Here is a 15,965-nt window from a genome sequence, read left to right as displayed (position 1 = left end):
TTTATACCTGCCTCTGGAAATTTCCATTACATGCATCTGACGAAGTGGGTATTCACCCACGAAAGCTTATGCTCCAATACATCTGTTAGTCTTAAAGACGCCACAGGACTCTCTGTTGCTTTTTAGGGATGGGAGAGGCATTCTTGCCTTGAGTAACGGAACGCTTAATGCAATGCTATATAAAGGAACATGGCTCTTTGCTTATCATCAGCCCCTTCCACCTGTTGGAGTGTGGGGATCTTCACTGATAATCTATACGAACTCAAGTTACAGGTAAGCAACTTTCTCCAAGTACTAACCATTATTTTTTGGCTTGTTGCTATTTATAAAATTGGGGGAGGGGGGAAGGAGGAGGAATTGGGACTATGAAAAAATGTGGAAAACTGTAAAAAGAAAAAGAGTACCCAGCACTGCTCACCATGAGTAAATGTTTCCATCTCAGCAGAGACTATTAAGGCACTATGAAATGTTAGCAGTGTCAAGGTCAGACTACTTTTAGTTAAAGCAACATTCATCTAAGAAATACATTTCCTTATTTCATAGTAAATAAAATAAAAGCTAAAAGTCAAAGCTTAAGAAAGAAAATTCAGAGATGACTGAAGTGTGTATAGGCCATTTTGAGATCAACATTCCTTTTCAAGAGGAGACTGTACAATCGGGGGTCTCGCTCAGCAGATCTGTCCATTCGTTGATTAGTTCATTACTTTACCAAGTATTTGCTGTCAGCCAGCTATCAGACCACAAAACCAATGATTCTTTTTACAATCAAGACAGTAAGGGAAACCATACAGCTTCTGTATTTAAATATTAATTGATTTTTCCATTATTACCACCTGCTGAGGGGGGGGCAGTCAGTTTCATAGAGCTGATGTGGTTTTAAAACCTCTGAATTTGTTTTATGAAACTAAAAAGCTAACGATGCCTGTTGTCTTACTCAAAATGTTGTCATGTTCCAAGTATCTGGAAACTACAACCAGTTATCTTCAACGTGCAGTATTTTGACATCACCCAAACTGCTTTAGTTGTATATGCAAGTGTCATAGCATACGAGGCATGTAACTAGTGAGCTGCATAAATTGTTTCTAATCTAGTAAATCAAATGCAAAATTACACTCATTAGAACATTTCTTAAAGTAATGTGAAAATGAACACTTTTTACAATCTTCATTATAGGAATCAGTATGATGCCATAGTGACTGGATCACATTTCAATGTTACTCTCTTTAAGTGGGTTCAAATTATACTATACCCTTAGCATACATCAGGAACTTCAGATAAGACTTTGCTCGAGGATACATCATAAACAGCAAAAGGCTTCAACTAGATTTCTTAAAGAGTGGTCTCACCTGAGCTGGAAGTTTGGGATTCTCAAGCATCTTTCCAAAGGCGGATAAAATTACACACACAAGTGCAGAAATCAGCATCATCACTCCAACTGCCATTAACCATGATATACTGCAGAAATAGCACAAGCTCTCCGCTGATGTGCATACAATTACATGAACTGCACAGAGCATCAGGCACATCAAGTAAAACAGCAGAGAAAACAGCGGAGGGGAGAGTGGCACTTCAAATTCAGCCCTGCTGCTCAGTGCTTTTGGCATGCTGAGCAAAAGCAGAAGCAGAACCTAGAAAAGAGAGCAAAAATATTGGGATGGTCACTAGATAGATTCAAAACTACAGATAGAGTATAGAGCAAACATTCAAAGGAAAACAATGTTGTTGTTTTCCATACTGCACTGCTAGTAAATATATTTTGCAACAGGGTTGTGTGTGATGGAAGGTACATGCCAGACTGGGCAGCTTTATGCCAATTGTAACTGAAGAATACACTTACATATTATAGTGTTTTTAAAGTGATATACAAACTGTTGCACAGAAATCCTGCAAGTCCCTCAATATACAAAACTCCCACTGATTTCAATGGCATCCATAAACAGGGAGGGCTTGCAGAATATAGTTTCTAGTATGAAGAAATGATTGCTCACCCTATGCAGTAACTGCAGTTTTTTGAGATGTGTCCGCCTATGGGAGCGCCACTCCAGGTGCATTGGCGCCCCTTCTGTTGGGTTGCCAACTTTCTAATTCCAGAAAACCAAACACCCTTGCCCCACCCACTGCCCCACCCCTTCCAAGGCCCCGCCCTTGCCTCACCCCTTCCTGAGGCCCCACTTCCCTGCTCACTTCATCCTCTCTCCCTCTGTTGCTTGCTCTCCCCCACCCTCTCTCACATGCTCATTTTCACTGCAAGGACCAAACAGGCATATTACTGTTTTGACAGATGTGTTATGCTAAATTCAACTTTTAATTGTTAAAGGACACTAGAGCTGGCAGCAAAATAGTCAAAAAGGGTAATTTAAAAAAAAAAATCAAATTTCACAAAGGTTTTCATGATTCTTTCCCTACCCTCTTCTCATTTTTTGTAACCAGCTCCATGTTTTTCATTCACTAAAGTTATTGTAATTTTATGTGTGGAATTAGGACTACACAGTAACACAGCTGCAATGGGTCTATTAAAGACCCACTCCTGAAGCCCAAATACAAATCCATAGAGCAAAACCACAGAAATGCACCCGTCCAGATACCTGTATAAATAAATCTATAGAAATGGACTCCCACATCTACATGCAGATACACACGTGTATTCATGTGTACACCTCTAGCATGCACTAGCACATAGACTTCCACATTATTTAATATTACAATGGTTGTTTAGTGCCTAGAGACCCCAACTAAGATCAGGGCTCCAGGGTGGTGGGTGCTGGACATACACATAAACAGAGAGAGTCTGCAACAAAGAGTTTATAATGTAGCCTGACAAAGGTGGGGAGAAATGTATGATCCATCGGCTCTTCTGAAATTAACGCTTGGAAAATATATCACTCATCTAGTTATGAGCTAAAACTGCCATTACGGACAAAAGAACTAAGATATCTGCAGAAATTGATCCAAACCCGTAACGCCACAGTGACCCTCCATTTTCTCCTCTATAGTTAGAGAGGAGCAGATTTATAGAGGGCAGGTTATTATAAAGTGGTTATAAAGTGCCTATGTAGTTAATTGCACAATCAATACTTGGCTGGTGTTTTCCATTCTAAGACCTTGTTTTACCCAGCCCTTTCCATTCTAATGCCCTATTTTCAGTTTCTTATAACCTCACCAAACTAATGGTTTAGGCTGAAATTTTCCATGTTTGCTATTTGCCCCAGGATGAATTTTCTTTTTTTAAAATCTCAGCAAAATCACAGCTGTTTCTCATATTGATATTTTGCCCATGTTAAAAAACTTCTTAACCATTTTGTTGAGAAGCTCTAGTGCCTCCATACTTTGGATCAGAAACTTGAAATTTGGCCAGGGTCCCCCTATTGACAGGGATGTGCTTTTCGCCATCTTTGTGAAAATTCATTCATATTTGGACAAGTTCTGATCCTCAAAACCTCAGTTCACACATGCTCAGTAGAGATTTAGTAGAGTACAACAGCTACATTCTCGGAAGATTTCATCTGTCCTGAGCATGCTCCAACCCCTCACAGTTCCTACATGCTGACCGCACAACGCATGTGCTACCCCACAGATCAACAGTGCATAGACCTCATCTCAGGACTGCAGGGGCTAAGCAGGACTATCTTTGCAATTGGTCCTCTTGGCAATCAGGGACTGTTGTAGCACCAAGCAGAAGAATTAAAAGCAGGGAGACTCTATCCTGGGCTCTCAATACTCCCCAGTACTGGTAATAGAAGAGGAAGCCACCTGACTAATACAGAGGCATGAAGCGCTGAGGAGGGAGACGGACAAGGACAGGCTGGAAGGGGCAGGGGAGGCCAGGGGCACAAGGGTCTGTATAAACATTAGATTATGTGCCACTATGGAACCTGGCATAAAATCTAGTATTTCCTGAGCCTCCGTATTCCTCTGTCAGCAAATAGCGTGAAACCCAAATGTTGCCTCATCTCCCTATAGTGGCTAATCCAATACCATTACCACCAGTTGTTCCATTAACTCAAGTGCTGTGGATCTACGGGTTTTAAACACTGTGATGACCTATGTGATCCGACATGATGGAATTTTTTTAAACCTAGGAGGTAGGGCTGTCGCGCAATTAAAAAGATTAATCGTGCCGTTAAATAATAATAGAATACCATTGATTTACATATTTTTGGATTTTTTTTACATTTCAAATATATTGATTTCAATTACAACACAAAATACAAAGTGTACACTGCTCACTTTATATTTATTTTTGATTACAAATATTTGCACTGTAAAAAAGAAAAACAGTATTTTTCAATTCACCTAACACAAATACTGTAGTGCTATCCCTTTATCGTGAAAGTTGAACTTACAAATGTAGAATTATGTACAAAAAAATAACTGCACTCAAAAATAAAATGTAAAACTTTACAGCCTACAAGTCCACTCAGTACTACACCTCTACCCCGATAGAACGCGACCCGATAGAACACAAATTCGAATATAATGTGGTAAAGCAGCAGGCAGCCCCAGGCCCTTTAAAGCGCCACCCGAGTCCCACTGCCATAGCTCTGGCAGTGATTTAAAGGGCACAGGGCTCTCCACAGCAGCTGGAGCACCGGGCCCTTTAAATCACTGCCGGGGAAGCTGGTCCAGTCCAGCATGGTGTACCGGTTCTTGCTGGTACGCCCTACCGGACCAAACCCGATATAACACGGTCTCACCTATAAGGCGGTGAGATTTTTTAGCTCCCGAGGACCGTGTTATATCAGGGTAGAGGTGTACTTCCTGTTCAGCCAATCGCTCAAACAAGTTTGTTTACATTTGCAAAAGACAATGCTGCCCGCTTCTTGTTGACAACATCACCTAAAAGTAAGAACAGGCATTCACATGGCACTGTTGTAGCCGGAGTCGCAAGACATTTACGTGCCAAATGCGGTGAAGATTTGTATATCCCTTCTTGCTTTGACCACCATTTCAGAGGACATGCATCCATACTGATGTTGAGTTCTGCTCGATAACTATCTCCAGCAGTGTGGATCGACACATGCTCATTTTCATCATCTGAGTCAGACGCCACCAGCAGAAGGCTTATTTTCTTTTATGGTGGTTCGGATTCTGTAGTTTCCACATCGGAGTGTTGCTCTTTTAAGACCTCTGAAAAGGTGCTCCACACCTCGTCCCTCTCAGATTTTGGAAGGCACTTCAGATTCTTAAACCTTTCGTCAACTGCTGTAGCTATCTTTAGAAATTTCACATTGGTACCTTCTTTGCATTTTGTCAAATGTGCAGTGAAAGCATTCTTAAAATGAACAACATGTGCTGGGTCACCATCTGAGACTGCTATAACATGAAATATATGGCAGAATGTGGGTAAAAACAGAGCAGGAGACATACAATTCTCCCCCGAGGAGTTCAGTCAAAATTTAATTGACACATTTTTTTAATGAGCGTCATCAGCATGGAAGCATGTCCTCTGGAATGGTGGCCGAAGCATGAAGGGGCATATGACTGTTTAGAATATCTGGCATGTAAATACCTTGCAATGCTGGCTACAAAAGTGCCATGATAACGCCTGTTCTCACTTTCAGGAGACGTTGTAAATAAGAAGCAGGCAGCATTATCTCCCATAAATGTAAACAAACTTGTTTGTCTTAGCGATTGGCTGAACAAGGAGGAGGACTTGTAGGCTTTGAAGTTTTACACTGTTTTGTTTTTTAATGCAGTTATGCAACAAAAAAATCTGCATTTGTAGGTTGCACTTTCACGATAAAGAGATTGCACTTCAGTACTTGTATGAGGCGAATTGAAAAAAACTATTTCTTGTTTATCATTTTTACAGTGCAAATATCTGTAATAAAAAATAGTATAAAGTGAGCACTGTACACTTTGTATTGTGTGTTGCAACTGAAATCAATGTATTTGAAAATGTAGAAAACCATCCAAAAATATTTAATAAATTTCAATTGATATTCTATTGTTTAACAGTGTGATTAAAACTGCAATAAATTTTTTTAATCGCAATTAATTTTGTGAGTTAATCGTGTGAGTTAACTGCGATTAATTGACAGCCCTAATAATTATCCACATTAAAAAAAACCACCTACAAATAGTCTGTTCCAGGCTCCATACCAAAGATGGTATTTGTTATTTTTAGGGCCCAGTCCTGTGAGCTGCTGAGTACTCTCAGCTCCTACAGAAGCTCTTAAGCAGGAGTTGAGGGCAGTGAGCTCCTTGCAGGGAGCTCTCCTTTCCCAAGATTACACCATTAAGTACAAAGAATAAATGTTCCTACATCTGAGAATTTGACCCTGACTCCTGAAATGTGAACTTTACATCATCATTAGGCACAAACAGAACGTTGGCATAGCTGCTCTATGCTTTTATAGAGAGCAGCTCTGTTCATGAAGCAATATAGGCTAGTGGCTACAAGAGCAGTTAAAGTTGGAGCACATCTGTACACTTACTGGAAATATCAAAGCATAGAAAGAGTAAACCGAAGAGATTATACCAAAAGCTTCCTACCCTTATCCCATAAAATAATTTTGGTGTGTTAAAAAGTTATACTTCATCTTTCAATGGGAAAGAGTTAACACTGTGAAACAGTTCCCAGTTTCCGGCAGTAATCATTACTAAGACCATACTATGTAGTCAAAAGAGCAAATTGAAAGTTTCTGTTCTTAGCCGCTTCATAACGAGATGTGAATTCACAAGAACATAAATTGGGAAGGGACCTCCAGGGTCAAGTCCATTCTCCCCTAGCACAGGCCATGCCACCATATAACCTCCTTCCTAAACTTAGCAATTCATACCTCCAGGACTATCACAGTCCCCACCGTCATTGAATACATGTCGTATTGTGCCACTTGCTTGCTTAGTGAAGAACTCAGGATCTTCAGAGCCTCTAAATATTGCTTAAGGACCTTTTTGCCAAGGTTTAAGAGGACTTCTGAATTATTTCCCTCTAGGTAGAGCTTGATCCAATTCCCATGGGATTTTTCTGCTATCTTAAAATGCTCAAATCCAGGATCTAGTAAGAAACAAACAGGTAAAAGGATCAGTAAGTAAATTAGTAATTATCAGAGTCTTGATTATATTTTTACACTTCCCAGGAAAACGTTGCTTCAGGACCTAAAACAATTGTAATTTTACACCGAGAAAGATATAAATCCTAAATAGGCAATCAAGTCTATAATGAGATAGTTACCCCAGAATAAGACTGATTAATCCCCAAACAATGAAACAGTAAAGCCCTCAAAGTTGAAAATAAGTAAACCTACTGAAAATGAAAAACCTACAAAAAATTAGAAGAACTTTCCAAACTGACACTCACTTATATACTTATGCATTTAAGCCCTGTCATAACTCATATGTTATCCATAATCAGTATAGGCCAAGCTGGATATCATCTGTTTGTGGTTCTCTAGAGGGAACCTCAGTTCCTTCCTTCAACTTGTGTGGGCAAAGCAGCAGGAATTTGTATATAATGTGATATGGACTATTTTATTTTAGTTTTAAACAGTAACACTGTCAACAATGCCTTTTCTGATTCAAATGTGAAGTTTTCCATATTTGTCTCACTGTCCAATAAGACACGGCTTGTTTTCTGGGTTCTATGCAGCATATTCGAAATGTATTTTTGCAATATGGAGCATGTACCTTACACTATTGATGGTAAAGAATGAGTTTGTTAGAGCTCTAATCAGTGGATAAGCATAAAGCATACAGGTAAAGCCAATCTCTTTCATTTAGAAGTGGACATAGGTACTGTGAGACTAAAATTAGACTGCATCCCTGAAAAGAAATCCTTTTAAAATGTTTTTTTCAAACACTTTTTATTAGTATCAATAAAAACGTGAAATTGTTGAATTCATAGATTCATAGATTCTAGGACTGGAAGGGACCTCGAGAGGTCATCGAGTCCAGTCCCCTGCCCGCATGGCAGGACCAAATACTGTCTAGACCATCCCTGATAGATATTTATCTAACCTACTCTTAAATATCTCCAGAGATGGAGATTCCACAACCTCCCTAGGCAATTTATTCCAGTGTTTAACCACCCTGACAGTTAGGAACTTTTTCCTAATGTCCAACCTAGACCTCCCTTGCTGCAGTTTAAACCCATTGCTTCTGGTTCTATCCTTAGAGGCTAAGGTGAACAAGTTTTCTCCCTCCTCCTCATGACACCCTTTTAAATACCTGAAAACTGCTATCATGTCCCCTCTCAGTCTTCTCTTTTCCAAACTAAACAAACCCAATTCTTTCAGCCTTCCTTCATAGGTCATGTTCTCAAGACCTTTAATCATTCTTGTTGCTCTTCTCTGGACCCGCTCCAATTTCTCCACATCTTTTTTTAAAATGCGGCGCCCAGAACTGGACACAATACTCCAGCTGAGGCCTAACCAGAGCAGAGTAGAGCGGAAGAATGACTTCTCGTGTCTTGCTCACAACACACCTGTTAATACATCCCAGAATCATGTTTGCTTTTTTTGCAACAGCATTACACTGTTGACTCATATTTAGCTTGTGGTCCACTATAACCCCTAGATCCCTTTCTGCCGTACTCCTTCCTAGACAGTCTCTTCCCATTCTGTATGTGTGAAACTGATTTTTTCTTCCTAGGTGGAGCACTTTGCATTTGTCTTTGTTAAACTTCATCCTGTTTACCTCAGCCCATTTCTCCAATTTGTCCAGATCATTTTGAATTATGACCCTGTCCTCCAAAGCAGTTGCAATCCCTCCCAGTTTAGTATCATCCGCAAACTTAATAAGCGTACTTTCTATGCCAATATCTAAGTCGTTGATGAAGATATTGAACAGCACCGGTCCCAAAACAGACCCCTGCAGTACCCCACTCGTTACGCCTTTCCAGCAGGATTGGGAACCATTAATAACAACTCTCTGAGTACGGTTATCCAGCCAGTTATGCACTCACCTTATAGTAGCCCCATCTAAATTGTATTTGCCTAGTTTATCGATAAGAATGTCATGCGAGACTGTATCAAATGCCTTACTAAAGTCTAGGTATACCATATCCACAGCTTCACCCTTATCCACAAGGCTCGTTATCCTATCAAAGAAAGCTATCAGATTGGTTTGACATGATTTGTTCTTCACAAATCCATGCTGGCTGTTCCCTATCACCTTACCACCTTCCAAGTGTTTGCAGATGATTTCCTTAATTACTTGCTCCATTATCTTCCCTGGCACAGAAGTTAAACTAACAGGTCTGTAGTTTCCTAGGTTGTATTTATTTCCCTTTTTATAGATGGGCACTATATTTGCTCAATAGATTCAGATTTGCCAGCAATACAGGAACACACAACCATTCAATCTTTTTTCACTGAGTATCATTCCCTGATCTCTGCAATCAAGTCCCCAACATACACATTTGTGTAATTTCACCTGATAGAGCCAAATAAAATTAGTAGAAACATGAATTGTTACATCATACAGTCAATTTCAGAAGTGATTTTGCATGCCTCATTTTTAGGGTGTCCAACCTGAAACACTGCAAGTGGCCTGATTTGTCAGATTACCTACCATCTGAGAATCAGGTCCCTTTCAAGACAGATTCCCAAAATCCTAGACTTCTGACAATCTTGGTACTGTATGTTTGCAAGTTCCCAAGGTTCTCTACTGGAATTAATCCCTTTTAAAGGTTATAGTTTCACAGAAAAGTCCTGTTTCTTAGGAGCATACTAATAAGGAAGCTACGATAGCCAAGATATTTCCAAGACATGGAGACTTCAGCCTGATCGTCAAGCCTTTTAAAACTGAGTGTGTGAAAAGTGAGGGGATTATGATCAGCTAGTCCGACCTTGTGCGCAACACAGGCCATAGAATTTCACTAAATGGTTTGGTTCCTGCATCCAATCCATCACTTCTTGTTGAGCTAGGGTACATCTTTTGGAGAGAGATTTCATCTGGATTTAAAGACTTCAAGTGACAGAAGCTACCACATCCCTAGGTAAATTGCTCCAATGGTTCATTACCTTATTTTAGTCTCAGTTTTCTTAGCTTCAGCTTCCAGCAACTGAATCTTATGTCTGTCTGATAAATTAAAGAACCCTCTATCAAGTCTTCTATCCTTGTAGGTACTTGCAATCTGTAGTCAAGTTATCTCCTAAATGTCTCTTGGATAAACTAAATAAGCTAAACTTCTTTAGTCTCTTAGCTAGGGTCAATCGAATTTCTAGTATCAAGAAAAACAAATTTCAGCAAATCAAAGTTTTGAAAGGAACAACTTGAGAAACAACCCCCAACAAAATTGTTTTAGGGGCGGTTTTCAGAGTCACTGGCTTTGCCCCAGCGATGGCCATGAAAACATGCATTTTCAAGGCCTTAAAGAGTTAACGTACCCTCGGGAAAGTAGGAGGCTTTATCAGGCAAGTACCAACATCTTCTGTAGAATCTAAGTTTTCATTTTAAAAATGAAGTTTCTAACGCTTATGGTTGCAAAGATAAGTTTCCAAATGTGAATTGTGAATTGAGGAACTGAAATCCTCCCAAGGCTGCACGCAGAGCTGGTGCCCCTGCTCCTGCTGGTTTGTCAAGCTGCAGAAGTGAAAACTGCTGCTATTCAGAAACCTGTAAGCAAAACGTAAAACTGACTGCTAATCTAGGAGCAGTAGCAAACGCAAGAGCTGGAGTGAAAGACTCAAACTGAAGCTGCAGGAAAAATCCTATCAGAGAAACTGCCACCCCGCTCAGGAGGTAGAAATTTCAGGAACAAGGAGGGTGACAGAGATGCACCTACACAGCTGCCAGGCTGTTGAAGGAAAAGAACGTGCCCTCTTCCTTCAAGAAGTCAGAGGGTGTTGCTTTAAGGGTGTCACGCACTAAATAGTGAAAGTCTGATATGAAAGATGGAGGTCTCAAACATTTTGGTAGGAAACTATGCACGCTGTCCCTTCCAGCAGCCTGCAAAAGATTGTTTTTCAACTGGTCATTGTCTCTGGACAGTGGCCATCCCATATTTTCTATCAGTGCCCATGGCCAGCAACGTGTTGGAATACCCTGGCCATGCCCCCTTTCCTCTAGCCCAGCCCTTTACCCCTGGGCCAGGTGGGGGTGTGACTTAAGAGCTACAGCAACCCTAGACCAGAGGATTCATCTCATGCTGGGAGAATACTCCACTGACCCTGTAAGTCAAGCTAAAAGGTACTTTTTTTTTTGGCCAGAGTCGCGCAAAGCAGCCTTTCGCAGGCCATCAATATGATCCAGAAAATACAGCAGCTCTGGAACTATGTAGGAAGAGGGACATAAAGGGCAGAGAAAGAAAAAACTAACACTGAAGACAAAACAGGAATGATATGCCATGTTCTTGTAGGGTAGGACACTGAACTGGAACACAAGAGACCTGGGTTTAACTCCTGGATCCACAGACTTGATGTGTAACCTTGGGCAAGTCACTTAATCTGTGCTTCAAAACCCCATCCTCCATCCCGTCTTGTTCATTAGGTTTGTAAGCACTTGGGCCTGGAGCTATTTGGGACAACACTGTATAATCTGTTGGAACCTCCATACACTATTGTAAAACACATTTTCTGTTACAGGAAAATATAAAGTGAAGTAAAGACAGGAAGAGTAAAAAGTTACTACTTTTCTTATTTCTGTTATGCTTTCAGAGTATTTATAATATAAAGTTGATTGACAATAAGTTCAGTACAGGGTGAGCAGTACAGAAGGAAAATACATCTTAGCCATTCGCGGGGAGTTTTGAATTGTGTGGCAAGACAATTTTTTCCATACTGGCTAGTAACACCTTAATCTTCAGGCTGTTAAGTGTATGGTTTTCAAGTTCCCGGTAGTTTCTTCTCTTCAAACAGACTGTGCTTTTAAGCCTAACAATAGCTATCTCAAACCATAATTTAAAATAAAACAGAGTTGAACTACCTACCAATACTGCAAAGGTTAATGTGACTGAAAGAAGAAATATTTGATATTTGCAAAGACAAAATGGACTTTCTCAGAGAGAATGGGAGATCTGTTATTCCAAGACCCATCTTCCTCGGTGCTCTCAGGAAGATTTGAGACTCAGAAGATAACTGCTAGTTTTTCCATTGTAGAAACTCATTTACCCTCTATAAACATCTGAATAAGAGTTTTAGTACTCTCCCCCCCGAGACAGGAGTGCCACCATCTTTACCGCTGGATTTTAACCAACTCCCTACAAATTCAGTTTTTCTCCACACTGTAGGATGGAAAGCATCTAGTTTATTAAGTTACATCAAATTTTGTTTCAAGAAAGTTACAGACACAACATAGCGTCAAAGAAACATCCACTCAATATTTCAGTTGAGATAAGCAGCAGAAGTATTTGTTGCATTAATAGTAAATGAATAAGGGCTCCTCTATACAAACAATTAGAGTACGGCAACCTGGAGTGCAAGTCTATTCCATGCTAGCCTGCCGTAAACTAACTGTCCACATGGCCCCTGCTACCAAGCACTAAAGTTGCCTAGTACTCTCGGATATATTCCCATTTCAAAGCAGAGTTCCTGCAAAGTTTGCAATAATGACTGTTAGACTTGAAGGTATTTTCCTTACTCTCACCAGCTACCTTCTAAAGTAGCCTCCAACAGTTATGAAATTAAGAATTCCATCCATGAATTTTTTGTGCATAATCTTCTAAGATTACAGATGATTTCAGCTAAATTTATTCCAGCAGTTACAATTCAAACCAGTATTTCCAGCACAAAGATTGAAGTCGCTGGAATCAAAGGGCTTTTCAACTCTGAAGAGTGACTGGGTAAAAATGGCACTCACTCACTCGGGCCCATCTGCTCCTTGTATATATTCAGTTACAGCTGCTTACTTTAGGGACAGGGATTCTTTGTTTTTTTTAATACAACCTTTTACTCCCATTAGGCCGGCAGAGCCGCAGCTAGAAGAGTGAGCCAAATTCTTTTTCTTCTGCAGCAACAAAACTCTTTAGTGAGTTTGTCAGTTACAGCTGTGCAATCCTATTGAAGACAATGTTGCACAAGTGTAACTGACTGCACTCATTTGGCCTGCAGAATGGTTTGAGGAATAATACATGAGAACAGAACAGCCCAGATTCAATTTACATGACTGGCTGAACTTAGAAACTTTACTTAATATTGAATCTTGAATGACAAATGGAATATCACGATGCCCTTTTTACAGTCATTTTTCAGTGTTGACTACTGAGACTTTATATTGCCATCCAAAATCCCCTTATTGTTGTGATCACTGTCAGCCATTTTATTATGTGGTGTGTACAGCCACTTCTACCCTGAAACAAATCTCCATTTATATACATTGCCTGGTTTGAGACTTAATACTACAAAGATATTAAACTTTTCCTCTGATAATTTTTCCTTCTGTACCATTTTCACTTATGGCAGCATTTCGCAGACTGGGGTCCAGGGACCCCTGGGGGTCCGCAGGCCCTGCTGATCAACTCCTCCCACTCCTTCCCAGCGCCTCCTGCACGCCAGGGAACAGCTATTCCCTGGCGTGCAGGAGGCACTGGGAGGGAGGGGGAGGAACGGGGCGCGCTCGGGGAAGGGGGCGGAATCATGTCCGGGGCTGCTGGCCCCACTGATCAACTCCTCCCCCTCCTTCCCAGCACCTCCTGCATGCTGGCATGGGGGGAGGGAAGAGGAGGGGTAGGGGTGGGACTTGGGGGAAGGGGTGGAGTGGGGGCGGGGTCTGGGGCTGAGCGGAGTCCACGGCAAATTTTTAAATCAAAATGGAGGTCCTCAGGTTACTAAAGTTTGAGAACCGCTGGCTTATGGATTAGTTAAGTGTGAGGCTTGGCAAGATACCTAAATGTTGTAACCACAGCTACGTCTTTCATATCAGCCCCTGTCTAGTATACATGATCAGTCTGAACCTGCACTCACTTCTGGCTGCTGAAAAGGAGAAGAAACTTTCTCTTTCCTCCTTATGAACCCAGAGGAGTGCTGGCTGCTCCAAGGACTCCCTACTTTACCTCTCACCCCAAGCCTTCTAGATGCAGAAAGAAGATGGGAGAAGAATTGAGTAAAGGTGACCAGGGGTCCAAGCACGTACACATAACGAGGAAAAGATTCCATTCTATTCCTTCACCAGCCTCCTTCTTTGGAACCTCCTCTCTCCCTCTACTGAATCTCTGCCCACACCGTTCCAGAACAGCATCAGCAGGAAATTGACGTGATTCTTCACCGTTGCATTGCGGCCCAAATGTGTCTTATCAGCAATGACATGAACCATTGTGCGTGAGCAGCCCAGGAGTGGGGATTCTCACGGCAGAGCAAGGTAAGTCTGGCTCCCAGAGTCAAGGATTGGAATGACCTAGCACATCACTGGTCCAGATAACACCAGAGGGGAACGTCACAATGCTTAAGAGCAATATTGTTTATATTTTTGCACTGGATTTTTTTTTAACATGTCAACATTAATTCTCCATCTTTGTTATTCCAAATACATTTATTTTTAAAAACAGTTGAATCTAACCACAATTTGACAACTGCAAATAATCCAGTTCTAAGGAAGCTATATAAGAAACTAATATATAGGTTAATGTCCTTGTGGCCCTGTAACTCCTACCTTCTCAAGCAAAGATAGAAGAAAATGCTTAAATTCAATGCATTAGTAACAGCACTATGGTGGACATATCTGGGTCATGGAGACTTAAGAATTCTGGTTGGATTTTATTCCTGACTGCTATATAATGGATTGGATACAGCAGATTTACAAGAAAAAAAAATGATCATCAAACATAAGACAATTTGTTCATTTCACTTTTTTGAGGTAATTCAAACATTTACATTTGCAATCATGGTATGGTTATAACCTTAAAAAACTCTGGGCTAACTTTTCTTCAGATGAAGTTATTTTTTCCACGTCACTTAATCACTTATCTTTTAGGTCCTCCTGCTGAATTCAGTTTGTTGTAGATAACTGAGCATGTCAAGTTCTATTTTACTAGATTTTGTAACATGAACTCCCAATGCGCAGCTTATGCTGTCTCAATGTCTTGCCGATCCCCTGGTTAAGAGCAGGATTCAAGCAATAGGTAGCTCTTTAATGTGGCTGTAATTACGCATGTTAATTCAGAATTATGTACTTCCATTCACACACACCATACAAGGTCCCTAGGACATTTCATTTTCTGACAGTAGGAAGATTGCTCTCCTAGAGTAACTTAAGTAACATTACGTAATGCATTTGTATTTCCACTGAAACATCGAGGACCTCAAAGAATAATATAAAACAAGCTTTTGACCAAGTTCCATGAGATAATTATGTAAGACTCTATTTTATGGTATAAATCATAGGAAAGAATTTCAAAGTCTTATTTAACTTAAAAAGGGGGAGGATTAATCTTTAGCTCTCATTTCTTCCCACTCTCTCCACCCTGAGAGTCCTTTCTCATCATGCTCTTTTCTTCCATTCTCCTCTTCCTTTTCCATGTTATTGCTTATGTCTTTAGATCCATCCTGCCCCTGGAGTGAAGCCTGCTCACTCAACACAAATCCACACTTAAAACTCACTTCAGTGACACACACTAATGGAAATCCATGTAAAACCTCAGCCACAAATGGGAGGAAGGGGCTAGTGAATTTCCCTGGACAAAACTTGAATTATCTGTCCTCCAGGGAAGTTCATAAGCTGTCAGTTGGGAGGGAGGGGCTGACAGCTGGGCCTCATTAAGGACACAAGCCTTTTAGCCTCTGAGTTGAAGAAAAGAGGCCTTTTGATTCAGGGAGGAACAAAGTCTTCCTGGAATCTAGGCAAAGATGATCTCTGCATACCAGGTGTATGTGGCCACTCAATGACCACATCTTCCATTACATTAGGTGGCTTTGTACTGCTCCAATGGTCAAAAGCTGCCTCAAAACCAGCTGCCACAGTGACAAGAGCCTTCATACAAAATGGGAAAGGACTGCCTAGGAAGGAGTACTGCGGAAAGGGATCTGGGAGTCATAGTAGATCACAAGCTAAATAGGAGTCAGCAGTGTAACAGTGTTGCAAAAAAAGCA

At 40.7% G+C, this 15,965-nt stretch overlaps 1 protein-coding gene across 1 annotated transcript in view; it reads right to left on the bottom strand.

The window, feature by feature from the left end:
* PIGG (phosphatidylinositol glycan anchor biosynthesis class G) overlaps positions 1 to 15,965 on the bottom strand; it is a 121,221-nt gene that overhangs the window by 66,806 nt on the left and 38,450 nt on the right. Inside the window, exons 7-8 of the mRNA XM_034773803.1 lie at positions 6,783 to 7,000; positions 1,347 to 1,628 (exon numbers count right to left, since the gene is read on the bottom strand). Coding sequence (XP_034629694.1) covers positions 1,347 to 1,628; positions 6,783 to 7,000 — 500 coding nt within the window. The remainder of the gene's footprint in view (positions 1 to 1,346; positions 1,629 to 6,782; positions 7,001 to 15,965) is intronic.

This window comes from Trachemys scripta, chromosome 6 (genome assembly GCF_013100865.1).
Source record: "Trachemys scripta elegans isolate TJP31775 chromosome 6, CAS_Tse_1.0, whole genome shotgun sequence".
Classification (NCBI taxonomy): Eukaryota; Metazoa; Chordata; order Testudines; family Emydidae; genus Trachemys; species Trachemys scripta.
Note: the sequence above shows the minus strand (reverse complement) of the source record. Positions and strands in the feature narration are given on the sequence as shown.